General features: G+C 42.0%; 1 protein-coding gene across 1 annotated transcript in view; it reads right to left on the reverse strand.

The window, feature by feature from the left end:
- RASSF3 (Ras association domain family member 3) overlaps window positions 1–26,835 on the reverse strand; it is a 173,136-nt gene extending 146,301 nt beyond the window's left edge. Inside the window, exon 1 of the mRNA XM_037887319.2 lies at window positions 26,049–26,835. Within this exon, the coding sequence (XP_037743247.1) occupies window positions 26,049–26,409 (361 nt within the window). The 5' untranslated portion in view covers window positions 26,410–26,835. The remainder of the gene's footprint in view (window positions 1–26,048) is intronic.
- Window positions 26,836–27,844: the final 1,009 nt, after the last annotated feature.

Raw genomic sequence — 27,844 nt, forward strand, 5'->3', positions numbered from 1 at the left:
TCTTAGCAGAGAAAAAGAAAGAAAAGATAATTGTCTTAATCACAGCAGCAGACTTACCAGCAGACTTCCAGAGAAGCTTGAATTTTCTTCTTCTTGAGCTGCTCAATGATTTTGGGAACCAGTAAAAAAACTGTGCTATCCTTCTGATGGTTTTGCTAAAATCATTTCTTATTGCCATAGCTAAAGTACTCTGTAGTTACATCAAGAACAACGGAAATATGCAGACAGGATGAGAAAGGAAAGCCCATGAATACCCACACATAATATGTTAGATGTGAACTGAGACTCAGCCAGTATGTCTCGAGACCACCTGTTAGTCCTAAATCCCCTCCCTCTCAGTCATTCAGTTGGATTTCCTTTAGACCTTCCTCTTTAAAACAAGAAGCAGCAGCTATATTAATAGATGCTTTGGCTAAAGAAAGAATAATGCTTCAGGGCTGATGAAGAATCCTAACCTGGTGCTGTCGTTTCAATAATTTCAAAAAAATAAAATGTATTCCATGGAAAGGCTTTTTAAAATCCCTTGTTGCCCTCTAGCTCCCTTGTCTAGCTTGCAAACTGAAACTAATGTCAGACAACTGTATAATAATTATCATTGCAAGAGCTCTTTTTGAGACAAAAGGATTTTCCTCTAAACAGTGTCATATGGGTGGTTTCTTGTAAAATTATTTTATGAAGCTTCTCTGCATTTAAAAAGAGATTTCTATAGAAGGACACTAGTTTTTAAAAAACCCAACAGTATAAAGGCATTATAAAGCAAAGTTCAAGTCATTTAAGGGTCCATTTGTTTACTACTATCTAATTTTCTAAGGTTTTTATGTGGCATCTCACTGCTATGTGCTTTCAAACAAGACATGAATTTAAATATAGCCAGAGATACAGTATACTAATATATGCACCCATGCACTAATATACAAACACACAGCATGTGTTCTCGCATGTATTCTTTAAACTGTATGAACATTTACATTTCCAAATTTTGGTATGTTTTCCTCCAATTATGTTACATCTTTCAATTCAGCTCCTCATATCCTATTGGTTTTTTTCTGCTAAGCCCGAATGTTACTGCATATTGAAAATCAACACTAACTAAATTATTGAACACAGATCCTTTCAGATAAAATTTTAAAATATAGTAAGCAAGTGTTTTAAGTTCACAAAACTTCAGTAAATAGAGCTCATGTTGTACTCCTATAGGCTAAAATATGTCAAATATTTAACCCCATTTTATACATCAGGCATTTTAACATACTGCTCTTTCTCAGACACAAGCTAGATAGATTGCATTTCCTTTGGTCAATATGACTCTGAAAACAAAACAAACATTTCCATTTATACCAGATCTGTCACAATTCTTCAGTCAGTGTCAATTAAAGTGGAGGAGCCAGGACTCCAGCTGAGAGAGCTGTCTATTGTTCTAGTTGCACACATGCGTGCCATCAGGCATCTAGTAACAAAGTGACAGTTTTAGCACAAATGGGTCACCAGTTCAGAAAATGCAAGGACCAGAGTTAAAGACCCATTAGATAACTTGTTTCTCGCATCAGATGAAATAATTTTGAGTTAAATAAACAGGATTTGCCAATTACTGGATAAATGAATAATCAATAATTATGTCACTGAAAACTGAATCTAAAAACCCTATGAAAAGATGGGAGCATATGAAAAGATGGGAGTTGTCTTACCAAGTGGGGTGTGCATTTATACCTCCCTACAGTATGTTCCACTCCATGCACCTGATGAAGTAGGTTTTAGCCCACGAAAGCTTATGCCCAAATAAATTTGTTAGGCTCTAAGGTGCCACAAGGACTCCTCATTGTTTTTTTCAGAAATCAAGTTTTAAAACTAATACTTCAACGTAAGGGATTTACTGTTAGTGCTAGCAGGGGGCTCAGAAGACAGGAATATTTGTTCATCTAAAAAAATAAAAACATTAACATTATTTTTGTTAGTATGTGTCCCTTTTAAGACAGAGTCTCTGAGCTGTTGATGGCTTTAAATCCAAAAGCAGGAAGCGTCTGTGAAAATGCAAATTACCTAAATGATAAAGGAAGGAAAGAACTAGCAGCAGAAAGGAGCTGCAGATAAGGGACACGCCTGGTCAGCAAACAAATTGTCTAAATAAAAGGCATGGGATAACAAGATAATTTTAATAAATTTAATGATGATAAGTACCCCTGTAACAATGTATAGTGTGTATGATTTTTGGAAAAACCCTTTAAGGTCGTATGATAATAGTGCTTCTCAGCTATTACCTGTAAATAAACTTAAAGCTTAACACAGCAGGAGAAACATTATAAACTTGGGTCTGCTGTATAAGAAGGGAAACTGAGGTACCCCACCTCAAGGATTTAATGACTAAACAGTGGGATAATTTCCCCATAACCCTTAATAGATAAAAGCCATTGAAACCTGGCCTGCCTATAGAAAAAAAACAGGAAAATATGGGGGTAATTCCTCTGTTTTGCTTGCAATCAGTAAGGGTATTTGTAAAAGAAATATTTTAAGCAATAATGTGCCACCCCAAAAGGGGTAGAAACATGTTCTTTTGTCTTTCAGAAAATCAGGAAAAGCTGATGCCAGCTGAAGAGCAACCCAATACCATGAATCTACTGTCGCAACAGAAATTGTGTTTTGTGTTCTATGTTTTGTCTTGTCTTGTCGCTAGCATTGTTGTGTGTTTAAAAAAAAAATACTGCAGACCTGCAGGTAATTAAAAATAAATTAAGCTCTCTGTCCCAGCTACAGGACAGCCTGATACAAAAACAAGTACATGCCAATGTAGACTTGGTCCAAATTGGTCTGGGTAACCTAAAAGCCCGATGGAATCTTTGGCAATGGCTTAATACTACCACATGGCTTATGCATAAGAAAAAATTTAGAAATAGGAAACTACACAGCCATAGCTATGGGATGCACTGAAATGCGGATACTTTGGAACACGAAATGTTCTGGGTCATATTGGGAAATATTAAGTGTTAAGAAAGAGATCATTGTTTGATCCTTATCAATATGAATGGATGCAATACATTTCCAGTATTGTAAAACCAGACTTGTTAATGGGAGAAATTGTTGTCAAAATTGCACACCAACAGTCCCTGGAGGCAAAGGTATTGAAGGTTAGCCCACTCCCCATATTACACATGGGATCCTTCTGGCTACCCTGGACCTCGAGCCAGTGGGCTCAGGAGGGAGGGAAGCTATTGGACACTAGAGGTTGTACCAAATGGACTCCTCAAAAGTGGGTGTGCTTCACCTTGCCTGTTACCCCAGAACCTTGTAGTAAAGATACATCATTAGGATCATGTATGTGGGATGAATTGGAATCACAAACTCAAATTGCCTCACAGTACCTTCTCTTGAATAGGCTACACAGAAAGTGACACTGATGATTATAAATCTTAGTGTCAAATGGGGGACTATGTTGGATCATATTAAAGAAGTTCTGTATTAAAATCACAAATGAGTTTGATTCCCCATAGTTTAAATTCCAGGGTATTACTAATTAAGAGGTCTCTTGGTTTTTGGTACTGTTTGTCTCCCTCTCTCTGTGAAACTTGCAAGCTGCTAATTGTGTTAGTACATTCTAAGACAGAGTCTGTTCTCAAAGCAATTCTTTGTAACAACAACTACTCACACAGAGAGAGACTCAAAGCAATACTCTGTAACAACAGAAACAGCACCCAGAGACTCTCCGCCCTTTTGTTGTATTAACAATTGTGATTAAAATAGAGATAGAGGATGTATGTGGACGGATGCTTGGTGTGGATAATAACTGAATGATCCCGGAGGTGCCAGCCTAAGAATCCAGTGTCCATTGGCTGAAGAAGGCGTCAGGTGGAAATAACCAGAGGGTCCCCGGAGGGCAGACTGGAATCCACCCAACAGCCTCAAGAATGGGAGAACCAAAGAACAAGATAACATCTGGCAGCACGGAGCCGTCAGGAATGTGCGATCTGCTGATTGATCCAGCAACAGCATGATGAAGCAATTCCCATAGACTGGCATAGGAAGAAATTCCTATAAAAATGGACTCTAGAAAGTGAGAACTTTGGGGTCTGATTCTGCAAACCAACTTCCAGGTGCATCAGATGAGCATCTGACAAGGCCCTGCTCCCTCCTCATGTCCAGGCCTCCTGGCCAGTGGCTTGGCATGAGCAACTCTAAGGCTGGTAACTATGATAACAACCTTGCAGAACCTGTGTGTGTGTGTGTATGAATGAATGTGTGAATAAATATGAGATTGAATGGAATGTTATAGCTATAACTAACTGCTTACTATGATTCTTTCTGTATTCACAATAAATGTGGCATTTTGCCTTTTCCCCTTTAATAAGATCCTGCTGGTTTTTATTTTATTGGTATAACAAGTACTAGTGTTTTACTAGTGATTTTAAAAATTCAGTATAAAAAAATCAAAACATATCTCAATGAAGTGGTAAAATGGCTTTGCTGATAAGAATGACAACTGAGAAGTTTTACATTTTACAATTTTCAATATCTTAATAAAACATATATTACTTATGGCAGATATTGTCCAGTCTGTCAGATAGCAATTATAGTTGCTAAACAAATCTTAATGATTTTAATTCTTAGTGTTCTGTAGTTAGATTCATAAATGGAGGTTACTTATCTGTACCTGCAAGATCTTCGAGATTTGTGGTCTCTTTCTGCATTCCACACCATACACCTGAGAATGGAGATTTGTAGGAGTAGTGTCTGTTGGTCTTCACCTGTACAATTGCCCTCCTTGTGCTCTGAACAGAGGGCATAAATAACAGCATGGGCCGACATCTCTGCAGTTCTTTCTTCTACCACAAATCAGATAAGATCCAAAGCAGAGAGGAAGGAGGATGGGTAGTAGAATACAGATAGGGACCACACATCACAGAGAACCTTTATAGTTATGGGTAAGTAACCTCTCATTCTTCGAGTGCTGGTCCCTATGTGTATTCCACACATGGATATTCAAACAGGAGGAGGGTGTGAGGCTGTAGCTGGTATGGATGTCTGTAATACTGCTCTCCCCAAAACTGCATCTGCAGCAGACTCTTGGACTATGGTATCCTGCTTCAGAAAGGTGTAACTGGAGCTCCAGGAAGCTCTTACAAATGTCCAACATCAGTACTTCACAAAGAGATGCAGTTGAGGTTGTTTGTGCTCTTGTAGAGTGGGTCCTCTCCTCATTGTGGAGCGGAGGGCGGAGAACAAGTGACACTGATAAAGAATGATGCATCCGGAAAAGCACTTAGAAAGTCTAGGGGCAGATAATGCTTGTCCTTGTGAAAAAGCTCTGAAAAAGAGGCTTGTGTTTTCCAAACCATTTTTGTTCTTTGCAGTTAAAAGGCCAAGACCTGTCTGACATCAAGGGAGTGCAGTCTCTCTTCCTCACTGGATTCGGAAGCATGAGGTTTTGGGAAGAATACCAGTAAATGATGGGTTGGTACACATAAAACTCAGAAATTATCTTGGAGATGAATTTTGGGTGGAGGCGAAGGACAAGTTTTTCTTTATGAAATATGATGTAGAGTGGGTCAGCCATGAGTGCTTCCAGTTCACTCAGTTGTCTGGCCAGTCTGATAGCTACTATGAAGGCAACCTTCATGGACAGGTACAACATGGAGCACATGGCCAATGGTTTGAAGGGTGGTCTGGTAAGAATCAAGAGAACCAGATTGAGGTCCCATTGCAGCATAAGTTTCACCATTGGGGGAAAGGTCCTAATAAGACCTTTCAGGAAACAAAGTGTGGTTTTATGAGTAAAGATAAAATGGCCTTCCATTGGAGGGTGGAAGGCACTGACTGCTGCCAGGTGGACCCAGAAGGAGATAATAGAAGTTTTGACATCTTGAGGAATATGAGATAATCTAAAATAGCAAGAATACCTGGTGATTCTGGTGAAAACTCTTTCTATTGTGTTCAGGTAAATAAATGCCTCTGTGACCGGGGTCCTCGTGGGGAGGCAGCTGTGGTCACTCAATTAGGGTGAACTACAAAGAATGTGGCAGACAATCCCCATAAAGCTGGTGGATATTCCTATACTTAGATTTACCAAGCCAGCATAAAACAACTTCTTTATTACCTTACTGGTTACTCAGAAGTCCAAACAACACAGTTCCCTTAAAGGTTTCAGAATGGTAGCCGTGTTAGTCTGTATCAGCAAAAACAACGAGGAGTCCTTATGGCACCTTAGAGACTAAAAAATTTACTTGGGCATAAGCTTTCATGGGCTAGAACCCACTTCATCAGATGCATGGAGTGGAAAATACAGGAGCAGATATAAATACATGAAAAGATGGGAGTTGCCTTACCAAGTGTGAGGTCAGTCTAATGAGACAATTCAATTAACAGTAGGATACCAAGGGAGGAAAAATAACTTTTGTAGTGGTAATGAGAGTGGCTCATTTCAAACAGTTGACAAGAAGGTGTGAGTAACAGTAGGGGAAAATTAGTATGGGGGAAATTAGGTTTAGGTTTTGCAATGATCCAACCCTTAAAGTGATCCAACCTCAGGCCTCCATCCAGGTACCCACGTCAAATATGCTGAAATTTTCTGTAAATCTTATTTCATCATATAAAAGAAAAGATTCTACCAATCCCAAAGGATCAGACATATTACCTCCCAGGTTAATGAATGTTTCAGATCTTACCCAAATACACACCACAGCCAATTCTTATTAACTAAACAAAAATTTATTAAAAAACAAAAGAGAGAGAGTATGGTTAAAAGATCATTATACATACAGACATGAGTTCAACTAATTGAGGTTCAGATTCATAGCATAGATGGTGAGCTTTGTAGTTGCAAAGAGTTCCTTTAGAATTCAGTTCATAGGTCATAGTCCAATGTCCAAATCTCATATTCAGGGTGAACCAGCATACCTGGGACCTCAGTCTTGAGACTCAAACTTCCCCTGACGAGGTCTAAGCAGATCTGAGATGACAGAATTAGGACCCAGGGATCTTTTATACAATTTCATGTCCTCTTTGACAAGTTGGGAGTTCCTCGGGGAACAAAAGGTAATTAGGATTACTTTGAAGGAGGTCCACCACCAGTACTTAGCTATACTAATTTACATAAGGCCATTTGCTTGTTCTTCCCCCATTCACAGTCTAAATGGGCCATCTTGATTATCATTACAAAAGTTTTTTCCTCCTGCTGATAATAGCTCATCTTAATTAATTAGCCTCTTACAGTTTGTATGGCAACTTCCACCTTCTCTGTATGTATATATGTATCTTCTTACTGTATGTTCCATTCTATGCATCCGATGAAGTGGGCTATAGCCCACAAAAGCTTATGCTCTAAAAAATTTGTTAGTCTCTAAGGTGCCACAAGTACTCCTGTTCTTTTTGCGGATACAGACTAACACCTGCTACTCTGAAACATTTCAAAGAGAGATGAATACCGAGATATCCCATGTTTACAATTCATTTAAATGATATCAGAATACTGAATAGACAGGGTCTGTTGCTTACATTATCGACTGTACTCATACATATGAAAATATACAAAAACATAAACATTATCTCCCTACATGTCTTTTGAGCGTTATTTATTTTGCAGGAAGTTTAACCCTTTCTAGCCATGCGTCACAGCCTCCATTTAGCTAGATAGCACTTTCTGGTGGAGACTTTTCTGCTCTGATTGAAGATAGTGTGGAGAGCCTCTCAACATGAACATTTAAGGTCTGGGCCTATAAGTTTGCTTTTGGTGTTTTATCTTCAGGGCTCAGGTATAAATGACCAGGGAGCTGAGGGTAGTCTCTGAGGCCTTGAGAGAGTGAAGTGACTTGTCAATCCTCTCACTGAAGAGATTAGACTCATCAAAAGGCAGGTCCTTGATGGCATTCTGGACCTCCCTGGGGAACCCCAAGAGTGAAGCCATGATTTGTGCTTCATGACTATGGCTGTGGCTATGGCTTTAGATGCAGTATCAGCTGCATCTACTGCCACCTGGAGTGATGTTTTAGGCATCAACCTGACCTTGTTGATGAGAACCCTGTCTTCCTGGAGAAGTTTGTCTCTGAATTCCAGAAATTGGAATAATGTGTGAGAGCATATTTTGCTAACAGTGCCTGAATTGGAAGCTGGTTGATGACAATACTTTCCTCCCCGCAAGATCAAGGTATTTAGTGCCCTTATCATTTGGAGTCATCTTGGGTTGTTGTTACCTGGACCTCTCTGAAGCTGCCTGCACTACCAAAGAGTTGGGTATAGGGTGGGTAAATAGGAATGCCCCTTTAAATGGCACAAAATAGCATTTTTCAGTCTTTATCAAGGTAGGGGCACAAGGAGGCAGGGGTATGCCATATATTCCTAACAGGTTAAAAATGGCCTCCCTCACTGTGAGGAACACTCTACAAGGACCAGAGTGTCACAGGATGTCCAAGAGACTATGCTGGGTGTCACAGGCCTCCTTGAGAGGGATCAGGAGCTCAGCTGCCACCCTCTGCAAAAGCTCCTGGTATTGCCGTTGGTAATCAGGCAGAGAAGGGGATTATGGATTAATTGCCTCATCTAGTGATGAGGATGAAAATCATCATAACCATGGGATCTAGTTCGACTTCCTCCTCCGTGGACTCTAACGGAGCTGGATGGTATTTCATGGGAGAAGAGAACCAGTGCAATGCTTGTATGGCTCTGGGGCATCTAATGTTTGGATCCCAAGGACGCCAGGAAAGGCCAGAATGAAGGGCTGACTGGTCATAACCAGGAGGGGTTCATTCCAAGACCTCCGATAGTTCTGCCTAGGCTTGTCTCCCTCAGAGGGAAAAGCTTGTCAGGAATATTGGAGTCATCCAATGGAAAGGTAGGTTCCTAGTCTAATAGCGGTGCCGGCAGTACTGGAGGGAGAATGCTCTGGCTAGTGGATGTGTAAGGGAGAATCCTCTTCTCCTCAAGATGGTTTCTGCTGGTGCTGAAATACCTCTGAGGAAGACCAGTCCTGATAGAAGAGAAGATTGCCAGTAGGGTAAAGCAAAAATATACTCCAGGGAGGTAAAGGTTTCAGTCCTTCCCAGAGTTCAAGGAGACTTGGAGGTTGGAGGCAGCAGATCCGGTGCTTCCAATGTTCTAGCACTAATAGGATCCCAGATGGAATATACCAGAGGGGTAGAATGGGAATCTCCCAGTGGAGCTCCCAGTTTGAACAAGCAGGTGCTGATCTTTCGGTCTATGAGGTGAAACTGGAGCTGGTACCAATAACTTCCCTTCTTGGATGGAAGATTTATGTGGACCTAAATCTTTAGAACCCATTTGCAAGTACTCACCCGGCTTGGATCAAGACAGGGCGGGATCCTTTTTCTTAGAGGCAGATCTGGACAGGGATCTGTCTTGGTGCCTATGTTCATTTTCCCTCCTCTTGAGAGAGGGTTTATTAGGCTTAACAGTTTTGGCCTCTGCTCTGGAGCTGATGCTTGGAAGGGTGCTGCTAACCATCTGAGGCTATTGTACAGGAGGGTCTCCTTGGCCTGGATCTGATAAGGGTCTCATGGCCTTCTCCGGGAGGTGGTTCTGCACATGGCGCTCTTATCGCACCTGGGTTCTGGAAGGGAAGGAGCAGCAGATGTTGCATTTGACAGAGATGTGAGCCTCCCCAAGGAAGTAACAGCAGCACTGGTGTTTGTAACTCATGGAGAAGGAGCAAGGGCAGAAGATACAGTTCTTAAACCTTGGGACTCTGGGCATAGTCCTCCTCTGTGGGGAGAAACTCCCCAAGAAGGGGAGGAACTATGCAACTATACTAGCTATAAAAAATATTAAATGTACTAAAATTATAAATAGTAAGTCTAATCTTACTAAAAACTACTTACACTATATATTTACAAATTCAGAAGCAGAGTAGGATAGTAATGGACACAGAGGATTCCCAGGCCACATGGAGGTAAGAAGGAACTGAAGAAGCATTGGCCTGCACAGCCATTTATGCCCTAATTTCAGAGCATGAGCAAGACAACTACGCAGGTGCAGACCAATGGACACTACTTGCTACAAACCTCCGGTCTCAGACACATGGAAGGCATGCGTACCCATGTGGGGAATACACATAGGGACTAGTACTCAAAGAAGAACAAACAGGTTAACCTGCAAAATTCAACCTGAAATAAGGTTCAGTTTTTTAACAGTCAGTATTTAACCATTGGAACAAGTAATGTGGTAGACTCTCCATTACTTGAAGACTTTAAATCAAGATTGGGTCTCTGTTTCTATAAGATATGCTCTATTTTGGCCATAAGTTTTGGGCACTATGAAGGAACTAGCGGGAAACACTCCAGAGCCTGTATTACACAGAAGTCAGACTAGATAATGATTCCTTCTGGCTTCAGAATCAGAAGGTGGAATTCATAAAGGAATTTAGGCATATCAACGCAGAGCGTCATGGCACCTAACTTTTAGGTATCTTGGAAATCACAGGAACAACATTGTGATCCAAGAAGCCAAGTTAGTATGTAGGCGCCCTGTATAATGAATGTGCAGAGACAGGCACCAAAGAAAGTGATCCACAAAAGCTGGCATGCTAGGCAATTCTCTGTCTAAGCTATCCAATGGGAGACAGTGTTTGCTAAGCCCCACCCCTTTCTCAGTGACAGGTGCCTAAATCCAGGCTGTAGGGTGCTGCCTAGTTCTGTCACCAATCCACAAATGGGAACCCCTCTCCTGGTTTAACACCTGCACAGTTTCTCATGGGAATGAGTTAGGTGTTTGCCTTGTTCCAGAAGGAGGAAGTGATGGTGGAGTCCCAGCTTCAATTCCCTCTTCCCTGGAAGAGGGGGAGAAAGGATTGGAATTGGAGTCTCCCACTCTAAGAGTGTTCTAACCACTGACCTATGAGATATTCGGATGTGGGGCTCCCTCGGTCTCTCCTGTTGAAACTATTCTATTCTGGATAAATAAGAAAGAGTGATTGGGCCAGAGAGACAGAGAGAGAGCTACAATGGAACGTCACCCATTGGTTGGGGCATCCATCTGGGGAGCAGAAGACCCTGGGTCCACCGCCCCTGCTCCAATCACTCTTTCATAAGGCCCTACTTAATTCGTGATATTGCAGATCACGCAATATTAAGCTTCCACCGCAATTTTGATGCTGGATTCAGATGTATGTATGTTACATTTTTACAGTCAGCCCCACGTGTGGCCGGGGCTCCTGCTGTCAGCCCCAGATGCAGCCTGGGCTCCCGTTGTCAGCCCCACACACAGCTAGCTTTTCCAGATTACCTCAATTAATAAAGGTCCATTATTACTTTTCCGTGATTTTCCATGTCTTGTCCACAGCTCAGCCACAATTATTTGACAATCATCCTACGATTCAAGTAGGCCCTTACCCTTTCACTATTTATCCAGAGCACAACTTCAACAGAAGAGACAGAGAGAGACCTGTAATGCTGGTAGACCAGGTGCCAGCTCATGCCAAGGCCCCTCAGTCTCAACTGAACATTGACAAATACATAGCTGGAACCAGCCTGGCCCACCTGTATGTCAGTATTGTTAAAATAGGCATTAGAGTTATAAAAATGTACTTAGTGTTTAGACTTTAAGGAATGCTTGTAAATTGCTGCATGCATTAATCTCGCTTATAATATCTGTATTCCATGTTATATGGTAATATCTGAGTGTTTGCTCTGTAACTGTAAATCACCAGACAGGAGAGAAGCATTAATGAGTGTGCCAGCCAACAAAAGAAGGCCCATTAACACCAGATGAACCATTGTCGAACAGAGGACAAAACACTTGGCTGCCCCCGCCCCATGAAAAGGAGACCTACTGCAGGGCTGTTTCACTGCTGTGTAGACATCTAGGCTTGGGCTGGAGCCCAGACTCTAGGACCCTGGAAGATGGGAGAGTCCCATAGTGCGGGCTCCAGCCCGAGCCAAGTCAACACAATACACCAATGAAATAGCCCCGCAGCCCAAAACCCATGAACCCGAGTTGGCTGGCACAGGCCAGCCACAGGTGTCTAGTTGCTATACAGAGATACCCATAGAGTTTGCTTATTACAGAAGCTTCTATTACCTTTTGAAACTTAAGACTGTAACTCATTTGTGTGTGTATGTTTACCTGTTTCAGCCTTGTAAATAACTCTTATTTCCTTTCTCTAGTTAATAAATCTTTAGATAGTTTTTATTATTATTATATTGGCTACAAGTGTTGTAGCCATCTACCACAACGACAAGCTTCCCCACTTACCTACTGAATAGCTTTGCTGATCTATTCACCTGAGCTGAAACAATAGAAATAAGACAGGTTCCAAGAATGGGGTTCCAGAGCAATGGATCTTCTGGCTGAGCCACGGAGAAGTTTAAGTCCCCTCCTCCCACCCATGCAACATAAGAAACCCTCTTCTTGACTGGTCATCTCATGTTGCAGCACTACAGGATGATATTTACACTGCAACATCAAACTATTGTGACACAGATTCCTTGCCAGAGCATAATTTCTTAATAGTAACAATCCTATGCCTGTCAAGCCTATGCAGTTGCTATAAAATAAAGACTGAGATAAAGACTATTAAAACTAAAGTTCCTGCATATTTGTTCAGCAAATTCCACCCAGCTGGTTCAGATTTCCACCTCCACTGTTCACCCGCTCCTAACAGAAACTTTCTCCTAGCAAGTAGCTATATCTTTTTGCTTTTTTTTTTTTTTTAAAAAAGGGTTTCTCAGGAGACACACACACAGAAGGGATTAAATATTAACCAGCAATCAGTAATCCATGACTCTTCCGGACTCTTGCTTCCATTTAAAAGAGTTTACAAATGAAAATCTACTGTATCTCCCTGCCTCTCAGTAACATAAAACAAGTTGTCATAAAATTTAACAATTTATGCCTTTGTGAATAAACTGGCATAGCTCCAATGGTGGGATCTTTTGTTTTGTTTTGTTTTATTTTTGTACTTTTATGTAGGTGTGAGATTAAAGGTCTTTCACACGTATTGGCCCCTATGTTTACCACTGAAATACTGAGATTTCTCATTATTTATATACCAGAAATGTAAATGTCACATTGAAACAAAGAAAACAATGACTAAGAAGGGAAAGGAGAAAAATGGCAGAAACCTTATAAAAATATTACATGAATTATAGTTATAAGTGAAAGACACAAAAATGTGCTAAAACCAACCAAATTAACATTGCACCTGACAATCATGCTGGTGCACCAAGATGCATTACTTGGTGTATTTAAATCACTGAACACCCTGCAGCTGTTCCATACACAATGCTCCTACTGACTTCAGTGGGAGTTACACAAGGAATGGGGCTTTGGGATTAGGATGTAACCTGTTGTTAAAGTGCCAAAATATTGCCTTCATTTTTTGGGTCCAAAACTGTACAGAAAGCATGTAATGGGAAAGACGGTCTTAACCAGCTTTGTTCTCTTTTATGAACCTATGCAACTTTCTCCGTGCATTTCCTCTCTGTTAACCCATGGAAATTCTAGCATGTGATATGTTAATGCTGACCAAAGGAGCCATTTTGTCATGGGGGATGGCAGAACAGTGAATAGCATGGATGTACCAGTTCTCCCTGCAGCTGGCCCACAGCAGTTGTAGAGCCATAGTACCATGTCCTTGACTCTCTTGTGCACTGGGAATGTCATCAGGTCAACACCCTAGAGTTTTTCAAGTACGCCTTCTCCTGTGGGAGGGGATGATACGGCCAAAAGTGTTTAATACAACAGGATCTCTATAAACCCAGTCAAATAACAAATCTTTCAAGTTGAGGAAGGAATAAATATTATTTAGATATCCTGAGATATATTACTTATTATTATTATTATAGCCTGAAAAACACTTCTAAAATAAAGACTTAAACAAAGAATTGAGTCTCATTCTGTATAGCTGTGTCCATGTCCAGTCCTGCCACTGTAGTAAATCAAAAATGATTTCAAGTACTCTGGCAGTGTGATCTAGTGCAGTGTTTCTCAACCTTTTGGATACCATGGACCAGCTTGATGCCTTCCTAAACTGTATCAGGGAGATCTCAGGGACTGACGCCAGTCCACGGACCAGTCGTTGAGAAACACTGATCTGGTGGACTCAGTCCAGGGCACACAAACAGAAGCTCAAGTTCTAGTCCCAATTCTAATGAACCTTGGTGAGTTTGCGTGAGTCATTTAACCTCTTTTGTTTTTCCAATGTTCACTTCTGTAAAATGGGACTATATCAGCCCGGGATTCAAGGCAAGCCTCTCTACTCCCTTTCCCTCCTAACCTACTTCCTCCAGGATTAAACCTTCCGGCCATCTGCTTGAGAGTCATAAATACTCTAGATTTTCCCCCCACCCCCCACCCAGGGATTCCTTCAGGAGCCTTTCTACTCCCTGCAACTCTCTAACTCCACTGAGCTACTTGCTGACTTTTCTGAAGATAGAAAATCACACTGCAAAGTACAACTTTAACTCCAACCAGTTAATTTGTTATTTCATTATATAACATATTATGAACATACACATGAAACAAGTGTCTTTGTGTACATTTCAATAATATTTGTGGCTGTTTTTATTTGTTTATACTGTGCACTGTACAGTATAAAAGCTGATTTTTTATAACTCACAATGTAAATATACAGGAGAAGTTTGCTTGCATTTTTGATAAGGTAAGTAACTTGGAGTATGTCATTTATTTTGTATTATTTGGTGTTTGGAATGTGAAGATGTCAAGCCAGAATAGTGATAATGCTGAAATGAAAGTCAGAGAGGGTATACATACGTTGATGTGGTTAAGTATGATGGTAATGGGCTAATTCTTGGGAAATGATGTTGTGCTTCACATTGCAACTTTAACATTCTTTAAGGTAGTTTGTTGTAGATGTACTCTTGTGTGTGTGTGTGTGTGTGTGTGTGTGTGTACGAATTAAATATGAATTAAACATGAAAAGCTGTTAATGGATTAAAAGAGAAGGTTATAATGGAAACAGCAAATTAATCTTAATTTTAGCCAGCTATCAGGTACTGTTGTCATAGTAATAATAATTAATAATAAGTGACTGGTATTTGATTTGACAGTCAGCAAGAAAGGTCACTCTTGTACGCAGTTCCATTCTACAATACAGAGGAAAATAAAGCCAAAGGCAAGGACTGGAGAGGGGATATTGAGCAGTCTTATAATATGATTTGACACATAGTATTAGACTCAGTGGATGATAGATCACCTTGCCTGTAGACTTTGGTTTATTCTGTGCCAAAATGAGTAGATTTCTCTTTGGGAGCTTGCACAGAGCTATCTACAAAGGGAACAGGGTCAAAGATAGAAAACAAAATATTACTGTGTTAACCATGAAGCCTATCACCTATCAATTAGAGATTATAGTTCTTATATTATTGCATTCTAATTTGGTCAGTTTAAGACAAAATTAGTTTGAACCTACTTTACTTAGTGTAATACTGTAAATATCCTTTTTTGAAGCTTGCATTTGAGTTTTGAGACACTAATGAGCAAAACCAAAAAGGTGTTTGTCAGTATTCAGAGCAAGCTAGGAAAAACTAAACTGTCAGCCCAAAACTCCATCCAGACAAATAAAGTGTCATTATTTACTTCCTGAGAGACGTTGCCAACCTACACTTAAATATCCTGATAAGTCCATCCAATGAGATAGCACACTGATCTCCCACCTCAATTTCATTGTCAGTCAGCAGGATTGAGGCCCTGTTGTGCTAGATGTTGTACAAATACATCTGTCCTGAAAAGCTTACCTCCCATAAAGCTTACTACTGCCCTAGGACATTCAGAGAGAGAGAACCACTGCAAAAGTGGCTTCTGTAGCCAAGTTAGGAGGGAGAAAGATTAATAAGGGGAAGGAAGAAACTGTCCAAGAGAAAAGGAGGGAGGAGAGAACTTGACAAGGGGAGAAGGGAAATGATGGATCCACTACAATTAAGTGCTGAATGGCCTGGAGCCCATTAGGCCAAGTGACCAAGTAGCAGAACACTTTCTCTACTAAATATTGAGCAGCATTAATTGCTGTGTAACAATAGTAAAATAAAATATTCTGAATGCAAGTATGACCCATACACAATGCAATTTGATTTTCAAAAAACATTTTTGGGATATTTCTAATGTGGAGAATCTGGATGTTGTAAGACAATTCACCTAAGAAAAGACTAAACAACCCTTTCTAGTTTGATCCAGAGGCTGTTTCAGTTCTCACTCTGTAGAATAACATTTTAAGAGCGCGCCTGGAGCCTAAATTGCTATTGTATAAAATTCAAGAGTACGTTATACACATTTGTTTCAAAGAGAAAAAAATAAATATTTTTGAGAGGAACATGTTAAAAACACTTAAGCTTTCCCTCTCCACATTCTACCTTCACTTCTTCAGGGGAGGACCTCAACCTTGTTGCTAATTAGGAGGCATTTAGAATACCCTGATACACACTGGGTTTTTATTTGTTTGCCTGTTTGATTTAGGTGTTTTTCCCACACACCAAAAAGACTTTTGGTTACATACATATTCTACATATTGAAGGAGAATATCTAGCTCTTATATCCCTTTAATCTGCACTGAGCTTGTTATGCTTCAGTAATAGCTTTCTACTGAATATTCTGAGTATCATCATAAAATACTGTTAAAAATTAAACTTGGTTCCTTTATCCCAGGATAGCAGGGAACTGCAAGTGCTATGAGGATATTAGTGAGCTCTTCACATCCTTCTCCACCACATCCTTCTGGTGGAAAAACGCAATGTCACCAATGAGCTCAAAAAGAAACTATGCCAGATCTCTAATGTCCAAAGAAGATTGAGTGAACAATGATCCTTTTGGTGATGAGAAGGGGAAAATGGAAGATCTTCTGAATGAGAGAGAGAGAGAGAGAAATGCAAATAGTAGATTCTTGTTTGGGGCATTTCAACTGTAAAAGACAAACCAACACCCTACTATAACCCGATACTCTTTATGCAGCATAACGTAATAATCAAATCTAACCAGTAAGGAAAGAATATATAAAGAATGTATATAGAATATATAAAGAATATAAAAGGAACTACAAAATGGAGCCTCAATCCTGCAATCAGATCTGCCAGCATGGAAGTCAATTGAGTTCTCCAAGGGAGTAGGGGTCTGGCTGTGCAAAGATCTCTGCAGCGTCAGGGCCCAAGAAAGTCTATATAGCCCAAGTTTGACATATCTTTTAGGCTGTGTCTACCCTAGGGGCTTCTGCCAACATAGCTATGTTCGTCAAGGAACAGACCTCTTCACACCCCTGACCAACATAGCTGTGCTGGCAGAAGCCCTTAGTGTAGATGCAGCTATACCAGCAAAGATTTTACCAGTATTACTTGTCTTGTATATATTTAATTTCATATACAGAGTATGGTCTTCAGAAGCATTAGATTTCATTTCATAAGTGCCAGCTTTTAAACTGAGTGTCTGGCAGTTCCCAGAACTGCTTCATCACTTAATGCTTAAAAGGAATGGCCTATTCTTAACTGATGACGCCTCTAAATATCATCTGATTTAATCTTTTCCTAAAGTTGGGACTCTCCTCTGTATAGACAGTTAGGTTCCCTAACTTGTCTTTGTTCAGATAGGCAATGGTTTGCATATTTTAAAAGTACACTTATAATAATCACAAAGTATAGCATATGGAAATACACACCCATGCTGTTAATAAGGCAAAAAAAAAAAAAAAAAAAAAACATTTAATCACCATGGATAAATTTCCTGAAAATAATCAGTGACATTTTTCTATGATTCAATGAACCAGTGTATTATAAATAATAATGCCAGCCTCCAGACTGAGGAAAGGGAAAAAGAAAAACTATTCCAGAGATGTGTGCACTAGGAAATGTAGAGCTAGTATATACAAAATCACTCACTTTACTCCCATTGCAACAAGCATGCATCCACTCTGTGACATTGCACTCCATATGATTTTATGACAATATACTGATGACTGTGAATATAATGTAACTGGAATATGCTTAATGCAAAAGGTCTCTTATAAGGTATTATTACAAAGCTTATAATCTACTGAGCATGGGTCATCCAATTTGTATAAATGTATCATTCTTGTATCTGAAACTAGAAATATGAAATATAACTCTGAGGTCCTACTGTAATTATGCAAAGTGTGGGCCATTAATGGTGGTTTGGAATCTTGATGGCTCCTATCAACTAGGACAACTAGTTGTAAATGGCTCTGTTTACTTGCAAGCCTTCTTGTGAGTCAGGCCAGGAAGAATGAAGGCTTGCAGTCTCCCAGGACATGTGACCATGTCACCTGGTACTGGAATCCATCTTAAATCTGCTTTTCCATTTAGGAGGAGGGGCGGGGTCCCAGAGAAACAAAATATTCCTGCTTTGTGCCAAAGCTATATAAGGGGGTGGAACAGAAAAAAGGGGCTGCAGCCTTGAGAAATCCCCTAGCTACCACCTGAGCTGGAACAAGGACTGTACCGGGGAAAAGACTGGGCCCAGACTACTAAGGAGTCTCGTCTGTGAAAGAAGCTTATTGGAATACATCAGAGGGTAAGATTTACCTGCATTTAGTTTCCTACTATATTAGGCTTAGACTTGCATGTTTTTGTTTTATTTTGCTTGGTAATTTACTTAGCTCTGTCTGTTATTACTTGGAACCACTTAAATCCTATTTGTTATACTTAATAAAATCACTTTTGTTTATTAATTAACCCAGAGTAAGCAATTAATTCCTGGGGGAGGAAACAGCTGTGCATCTCTCTCTATGAGTGTTATAGAGGGTGGACAATTTATGAGTTTACCCTGTATAAGCTTTATACAGAGTAAAATGGATTTATTTGAGGTTTGGATCTGATTGGGAGCTGGGTGTCTGGGCGCTAAAGACAGGAGCACTTCTTAAGCTGTTTTCAGTTAAGTCTGCAGCTTTTGGGGGATGTGGTTGAGACCTGGGTCTGTGTTTGCAGCAGGCTAGCCTGTCTGGCTCAACAAGACAAAGTACTGAAGCTGGCAGGGAAAACGGGCTCAGAGGTAGTCTCAGCACATCAGGTGGCAGTCCCAAGGGGGTCTCTGTGACCAAACCCATCACACAATCCATGAACCAGATTAAAAAATGTTGTTCTTCCAAACCCACAAACAATATTCTAACTCCTGGCAGCCTAAAGTTAAGAATCTGTCTTTTCCACCTAACAACCATATAAACACCTATTTTTTTCCCAAATGCCAGAACAGGTCACATGATACAAGAACACCACATTTTCTACATAACATTAAATTATGATGCCAATAGCAAAACACAAGCAATTAATGATTATTACTTCATTGAATTCTTACATTCAATATTTTGGATCTTTTTAAAAAAAAGACAAACTGTATTTTATTATAACTCATTAAATCAAGTTAGTTTCAATCTGAATAATCCAGACCACACAAGTCTCAAACCAATTTGTCAGTGCAGGTCAAATTAGACAACAGCATTATGCATATCTGGAGTATCTGTCTATTTCTTAATCTGGAAAATTAGGAATGGGAAGGTTAGGAGGGCTGTGTGCAGCTCTGGTCTCCTAAAAAATGAAAGACTTCTCTTGTAAAGTAACCCAAAACAGCAACAAGGGCTCAACCACAAAGTCCCTTGTTAACAGAAGTAGTTCATAACACTTGATTTGTCTTTCTGGGCTGATGTCCTTCCAGATAAAGATTCAATCAGTGTTGTTTTAGTTTATTCTAAGAAATACGATCTGCTTCTTTGCTGATTGAGTAATGTGCACCTTGTCCCTTTGCTTCTGAAATTGAAGAACTTTTTCCTTTGAATTGTAGGTTTCAATCCTGATCTTATTCATTCAAGTTGTTCAAAAATATGTTTCAGTCTGTATCAGATGTCTGAAAACAAACAGTTACAAGACTTTTGGGTAGGAGGTTGGACTAGATGACCTCCTGAGGTCCCTTCCAACCCTGATATTGTATGATTCCCCCCAAAACATCAGGTTCCTTAGTATTTAGTTGTGAGGGAGCCAGATGCAGCAGGGGCAGTCTCCTAGCAACACACTGGACACAGCTGATCTTTAGAGGGGCTGACTAATTGACTGCACTGCCCGATTGATGGAGGGGTGGAGCTAACTACTATTAAACCCAGCAACAGCCACAACTTGCTGACTGCTCAATGTGTTTCCTAGCCACAGTAGTGCTTGGTCCTGCTTCCTGTGCCTCTTCCTGCTCTTATGCCTGCGTCAGACCCTACCCTTCTCCATCCTTGATACCCCTTGGCTCTGCTTCCTGACCAAGTCTCTGGCCCAGGTATTTGGCTTCTGACCCTCTCAGTTCTGCTCTTGACTATGCCCTGGGGTATCCTGTGGCCCTGATTCTTGGCTCTGCTCTAAACTCCAGGCCTAGCTAGCCCCATGGCTCTGACCATTAGACCTGACTGAGTTCTGACCTGACATCCCGGTCACGTCCTTGACAGTTCTTCAGGCAATGTAGTAATTCTGTATTATTATTTGTACTGTGGTAGGGCCCAAAAGCCTCAATGAAGATCATAGCCCCATTGTGCTAAATACAACAGACACAAAGACAATCCCTGATGCAAAGATCTTGCGGTCATTTTCTCACATGCATGCCTGTGCGCACACACTATTTTAGTGCATTGTCTTGATATGGCCATAAAGAACTTGCTGAGTTAATTTTATTTTGACATTCTCTTTAATTGTATGTTCCTTTGTCTACAGTGAGAGCACCTCAAACTCTGATGTTGTCTGAACTGTCAAACCAAACAGATTTGATCCTGGTCATAAGTTGGATGGAAAAAACTTTAAAAAAAACCAAAAAACCCCAAACAAAAAAAACCCAACCACCTCTGGTGATCCTGGAGTATCTTGGTGATTTGGTACATGGTTACTTCTTTCCCGGTAGCATACCAATGATCCAGCTGGGAGATGCTGCTGTGTTGGAGGTGCTGACTTTCAAATGAGACATACAACAACCCTTGTGGCCATTAGAGAACCCAAGACATTTTTGGCAAAAGTAAGGCTGTTAGTCCTGACATCTTAGTCTAGTTTTTGTTTAGGTAAACTACATTGTGATGAACTAAATTATCTGAGTTTTAATATAATGTTGTTGTTTTTCACTTCCTTTTCTAAAATGTGGTGTAATGGTGTGGTCTACCGTTTAACACACTGGGTACATACCATTTTAGTGGTGGGTAAAGTGAGTTTTAAAGCATTTAGGAATTCCTCTGACTGCTAAATTCTGTATAACTATGGAAACATTTATAGGTTATTGGAATTGCAATATCAGACCTAGCCTGCTAGTCAGCCAGTCCTGCCTCTGCTTCAGCTGTCAGAACATCTCATTGTTGAATTGTGGCAATATAACACGAGTGAGTTCCCCTTGCAGGATTCAATGGGTAAAACATTGAATAGTGACCATTGAACAGTGGTAAAAATGCCTGGACCTTGCAACTTCCACCATTGCTACTACTGTACTGGCATAGCTTTACTGGTAAGGTAACTCCCTTCTCTTCATGTGCCAGTATATTTATGCCTGTATCTATAATTTTCACTCCATGCATCTGAAGAAGTGGGGGTTTTTACCTACGAAAGCTTATGCCCAAATAAATCTGTTCATCTTTAAGGTGCCACCGGACTCCTCATTGTGTTTGTGGATACAGACTAACATGGCTACCCCTCTGATACTTGTACTGGTAGAGACATCTCTGTCTACATTGGCACAATTGGACCCAGCCCTACTACTGTACTTTAATCACAAGACTATCCTGCTTCTCCAAAAACCACAGCTGATGGAGGGGAATTCATACTTGGGAATACTCACATATATACTCTACAAATAGTCAGTCAGTTTTTTGGGAACTAGAGTAGAGTGAAAGATCGGAACCCTGATGTCTTTTTGTGTGCCCCCTACTTCTTGTCGTTGATTCATTTAATTTTCACCACGATAGTTACAAAATGCAACTCAATCTGGCAACAAGAAGGAAGATAAGGAGGAGCTGAGGAAAGGAGTGGAGATAACTTGCCTCTAGAATGTTACTAGGGGAGACTTACACATCCAAATATTGTGTAAATATAGACATATCTTAAGAGTGAGGAGATCTGAGTTTTAGTTCTGTCTCTATCAGAGATGATTTTCCCAAAGCCACAGAAGACAATAACCTCTCTATCTCAGCTTCCCAATAAATAAAATGGGAATTATAAAAGCATGAGTAAACTCATTAATGGTCCAGATCCTCAGCAGGTTCAAATCAGTGTATTTAAGTTAGTAAATATATGACAATTGATAGCAGGTGAGGACCTGGCCCAATGTTTAGAAAGTGTTGTAAGATCCTCAAATGGAAGGGATGATAGATAAATATAAACCATTACTATTGGATCTAGTTTAATTTCAGTCCTCTAAATACTTGCAGAAGGGTAGGCTGTAAAAAATATGATGCTGATGGCCATAGTATGTAATTACCATTTTCCAGTTTTGAGGTAAAATCATTCACCATGTGCTTGCTTTTCCAAGCCCCCATCCTTTCTCCAGGATTTTCTAGTATTTTGGGCTTTGTTTTGAGTTTATGCTGAAAAAAATAAAGCCAATGACTGCCTCAATACAAGAAAAATATTACAAAACTATGACGTATCAGCTTCTTGAAATATCTGTGTATCTGAGCTATTGTTTACAGCTTTTAAAAAGATGTATTCATGTAGAGGTTATAAATTATTTATCTGCCCATTTCCTGTGCTACTGAAACCGCAATTTGACAGAACTGCTTGAAGTACTATAAGTCATAAAGATGGAGCTAGTTTTAGGGAAGATATAATCACTGAAAGCTGTGTCTGTGCAAGGAAAGTTTCACTGGAGGATATATTATCAAGGCTGAAATCTTAAGGGTTTTTTTCCTGCTAGCAACAGAATATTTGATCCATCACATAAGCTAATAAATACCACATTTTTTTTAAAATGTCAATTTTTATATAAAAACATTATGGGTCCTCTCATAATTATACCAAACCTAAATTGTTTTTCACACACAGTCAAGTTATATATAGTCTCATTCAAACCAATAGCGTACTGCATAAAGCTGGAGCGCCAAGGAGAATAATTAAAGCAACTCTTACACTTTAACAGAAAACAATACAAGTTTACTACCATCTCTTCAGCCAGAATGGAATGTTATATAAGAAAATTATCCTTTGATCTTTCTGTCCTTCCCTGAGTTTCAAATATCAGGTGCTAATCAAAGGCAAAGGAGATAATGGTTCATGCAGTCTAACACTTCAGTCCATTGAGGATTACACTAGGTTAATCTCAGTAGTACAGTATGACAACTCTTCCAGTTTTTTGAACTGGAACTATTTCACTAAGAATGAATCTCACAGCAAGCATCATACAAGGAGACCTTTGCCCCTCAATATACTGTATACAAGTATTAAAACTGAATAAGATGCATAGGGGTATTGATACAATAGCAGCTAAAGCAGAAGCAGTGAACGGATATGGAGACAACTACCCTCTCATTAGCCTTTTCCTTGTCTTCACTGGCTTTTTCCCTAAAATTTCCCAATGTTGCCAACCCTATTGCACCCCCCTCAGTGGGAGATGTAGTTTAGACAAGGTAGCTCTCACATTGTCTAGACTTGCTCAGATCAGGATTAGATGGCATGATGGTAAAAATGCAAGCAACTCACCGTGTTCAATAAAACTCCCACTGTTCCTACCACCATTAGGACTACAGTACTGTAAGCAATAAAGTGAAATTTTAGAAACAAAGGCTAGTATAGTCACAAGCATAGAGGTGGGCCTTACCAAACATGGTAGAGCGACATTGGTAGGATAGTGTGGGAAAGCTTGCACTGCAGCAGCTCATCCTACTCCTGTTATGTGACAAAAAGAAAACTTCAGGCTGCAAGGATGTTAAGCTAGCGTTGTTTATAAGCACTAAATTAAAAATTTTAAACAGAACATTTTCCTAAAATAACAAACAACAACAAGGGTGTGTGTGTATGTACTTTATATTACAGTTTTGTAATTAAAATGAAAGAACTAAAGAATGGAAAAATTAATTAGAAGAAAAGGGCATCTTAGTCTAAAATGAGTTATGAGAAGCTGAAGACTAGCTAGTGAAAGTGCACAAATTAGAAACCTAGTTAATGGCATATTGTCTCTATAGAGGACACATGAAAACTCAAGTGTATGAGAGTTGACTACAGTATATGACTACTCTTCATTGTACAGATAATGTGCAGGAATTGGGTAGTACCCCTTCAAAGAGGCTGCTGGCCCTCTAATGGCCCTCCTTTGTCTTTTGTGTTTCAGAAGCTACCACAACCTAGCCACAGCAGCAGTGTATATATGTAGCTAGGGCGCTTGGCCTTACATGTTGTGTATAGTTATTTGGATCCTACTGTGCCCATGTGGTTCCTTCACATTAGGTTTGTTGTGTAAACAACAAAAAGACATATCAGTACTCCTCTGAAGAAACCTGAACCAGTGTCCTATCCCATCTCAATTCCTAATTTTAATAAACAGAAACAGAAAAAGGCATTTTCAGTGTTAACATGAGATTACAAATGTGGTCCTAAAATGACAAAAATTAGCAGGTGGCTGCAAGGGCAATTGTAGTATCTGAAGCTACTTTTAACTCATTTTGTAAAATTGAGTAGGCTTCAGACTGATGGTATCTCTTCAACGAACTTAAGATACTTACTGCTGAAAACCAGATCGAGGATGTACCACAAACCTGTCCATGGTGTCAGTGATCTGAAGAAAACACATTTGTCTGGACTGAATCTCAGGACTGCTTCAGGGAAGGTTAGTTTGGTTCATAGCACACACTTCCATAAATTATATCACAAATCTGTCGTATCTAAGGTATGTACTATGGTGTTCTGCTAAAAGGAGGAAGTATAGTTTGAAAATTGGGTTGCAAAACGGCTCTACTAAGCAAGATAAAATTAGTTTCAGAGCACCAAGTTAAAAACCACCTCAGATCTCCTTCCAGTCTTCACACACAAAAGCAAGTTCACACAGCATAACTATTGTTTTCTTTCTAATGATTTTGTTACATGTACAAACTTTCAAAAAACACACCTATACAAATATATAAAGTATGCTATTGGAGCAATGACAAAATAAAAATGAGACTGAAAATGATGGAGATGTAACTAAAACTAGTTGAGATCTCAAGAAAATGGTTGTACTTAAAACCCAATAGTTGGCTTTCCTCTTCCCCACATCAGAAATAATACAAAAATAAAACCCTGCTACCGGAAAACATGCTGCAAGGACAACCCTGTGATGGCAGAGCGATGAACTAGATGACCTAATACATTTTCCTTCTCTAATTTCTAGAATATGAAAAATTATAATAATTACAATGATTCTACCTACAACAGTTCTGGGTAATACAGAAGTCAGAGCTGGGCAAGATCTAGAAAATCATAATCCACTCCTCTGCCAATATAAAATTGTTCCCCACTGTGTGTTTTCAGTTTTTTGTCTAGTCTAGTTTTAAGTGTTCCAAGTCATGAAGCTCCCACCACGCCCTTTGGGTAACTATTCCACAGGAACAGATCTCAACATTAGCCAGTTTTTCCTGATGTACAACCTAAATGTTTCTGTTAAATTCCACCCCATTACTCAGTCACCCTGTATTTCCTTGTAACCACCCTAAGCAGCTTCTTGCCCTCGCAAGTGTTTACACCAGCAAATATTTGTAGATATTTCTCATGTCATTAGATGCCTTACAATCCTATTTCATAACTTGTCACCTGGCTTAAGCATGACTGTGACCAAACTAGGTTCCCAGTCAGCTTTAGCTGGTTCGTGTCAGGTACCCAACCATGTTCAAAGGCCCTGTGCAAAGCGAGGTACAGACCTAGACCATGGAGTTTTGTTTGAACATGGCTCTAACCCAACATCGCCCTGTCCCTGGGGGAGGAAGGAGGGGAACAGAAAGGAGGAGAAGGGGGGAAGGAGGAAAGCTGAGACCACTGGAGAAGAGGGGGTGAGAAAAGCAGAAGGAGAAGAGGAGGCAGGACAAGACGAGGGAAGGGGGAAGAGAGAAGATGCCAAGGGCAGGGGAGAGAGCGGGGGAGGCCACCAGCGCTGGAGGGCTGGAAGCGGGGGGCAGGGGAGGCTCTCACCCGCGCACCGCAGGCTCTGGGAGAAGATGAAGTGGCAGCAGAGGTCGCACCAGGTCCTCACCGCCTCCTGCAGCCTGAAGCGGTGCCGCTGCCCTTCGGGCTCGGGCTCGGGCTCGAAGATAGTCCGGACGTGGCGGGGGCGCTGCGGGCCGGGTCGCCGGCGGCCGCAGAGCGGGCCCGGGGCTGCGGCTCTGCCCGCGCGGGGCTGCGGCGGCTGCTGCTCCCCCAGCGGCATGAAGAGCTCCAGGGCCGGCAGCGCGGGGGGCCCGGCCGCCCGGGGCGCCCTCACAACCGGCACTCGCGGCAGCCTCCTCCTCTTCGCCCGCGGGAGCCCGCCGGGCTCGGGGGCCGCCGCCGCCATGCGCAGCCCGCAGCTTCGGGAGGCGCCTCAGGTAGGACGCGCCGCCTGGGCTCGCCCGGCTGCAGCCGCCCAGGCAGGCGGCACCGCGCAGCCTGTGGCTGCACCTGCCCAGGGCGGGCGCTGAGCAGACCAGGGCCGAGCCCCGTCCATCCTCTGCCCGCGCCTGGGCTGGGAGGCGGGACGGGGGTCACAGGGCCCCTCTGCCAGTGCCCAGGGGAGTTTGTGTGTGTGGGGGGGAGGGGGGATCGTGTCCCACGCTGCCCCCCTCCCTCCTCGGCCCGGGGAATCAGGTGTCACGACAGCCAGGGCAGCGCTCGGAGAGGGCGGCCGGATCCGGTGTCACAGAGCCCCCTCCCTCCTCTGCCCCGGCCCTGCTGGTGGGAGCGGAGCAGCTGGAGGGCAGGGATCCGGTTTACTCGTGTCAGTTACTGTGATGGGCTGTTCAGCCTCCGAAGGGGAATGAACAGACCGCACCGTGCACAGGGCATGAGACGTCCGCGGACTCTCCGGCCAGAAAAATGGCACGTGACCATCTAGACTCCTAGGACTGGAAGGGACCTGGAGACGTATCGAGTCCAGCCCCTGCACTCAGGGCCGGACTAAGTATGATCCCGGGGTGGGCAAACTATGGCCAGGGGCCGTATCCGGCCCGCCAGCCGCTTTAATCCGGCCCTCTGGCTCCCACTGGGGAGTGGGGTCTGGGGCTTGCCCCCTCCGGCGCTGCAGTCAGGGAGCAGGACTGGGAGGGTCCTGGAAGCAGCTGCCTGGTCCCCCCGCCTCCGGCTCCTACGTCATAGGGGCAGTCAGGGGCCTCCGCTCTGCAGGCTGCCCGCGCCCCAAGCACCGCCCCTGCAGCTCCCATTGGCCGGGAGCCAAAGCCAATGGGAGCTGCAGGGGCGGTGCCTGCGGACGGGGCAGCGTGCGGTGCCGCCCGGCTGTGCCTCAGGAAGAAGTAGGAGAAGGGACATGCCCAGTGGTGGATTTAGAGTTAGTGGGGCCCTGTGCTCAGCTTCATCTGCCTCCCCCCCCCCCCCTTTTTTCATTTTTTTCCTGCATTCTCCTTCTGGGGCTCAGGGTTGGGGGTGCAGGGTCTGGGAGGGAGTTAAGGTGTGGGAGCGGGCTGGGGCTGCAAGGTCTGGGTGGGAGGTAGGGTGCGGGAGGGGGCTCAGCATCTGGGAGGGAGTTAAGGTGTGGGAGCGGGCTGGGGCTGCAGGGTCTGGGTGGGAGGTAGGGTGCAGGAGGGGGCTCAGGGTTGGGGGTGCAGGGTCTAGGAAGGAGTTAGGGTGCAGGAACAGGCTGGGGATGGGGCATCTGGCCAGGGGGGTGGGGTGCGGAGCAGCTAGCTGTGGCATCTCCCGTTTGGTGCGGTGGTGCAGGTGCAGGAAGTTCAGGTGGCTCCGCGTGGTCCTGTGCTTGCCCCGCAGGCACCACCCCC

This window comes from Chelonia mydas, chromosome 1 (assembly GCF_015237465.2).
Source record: "Chelonia mydas isolate rCheMyd1 chromosome 1, rCheMyd1.pri.v2, whole genome shotgun sequence".
Classification (NCBI taxonomy): Eukaryota; Metazoa; Chordata; order Testudines; family Cheloniidae; genus Chelonia; species Chelonia mydas.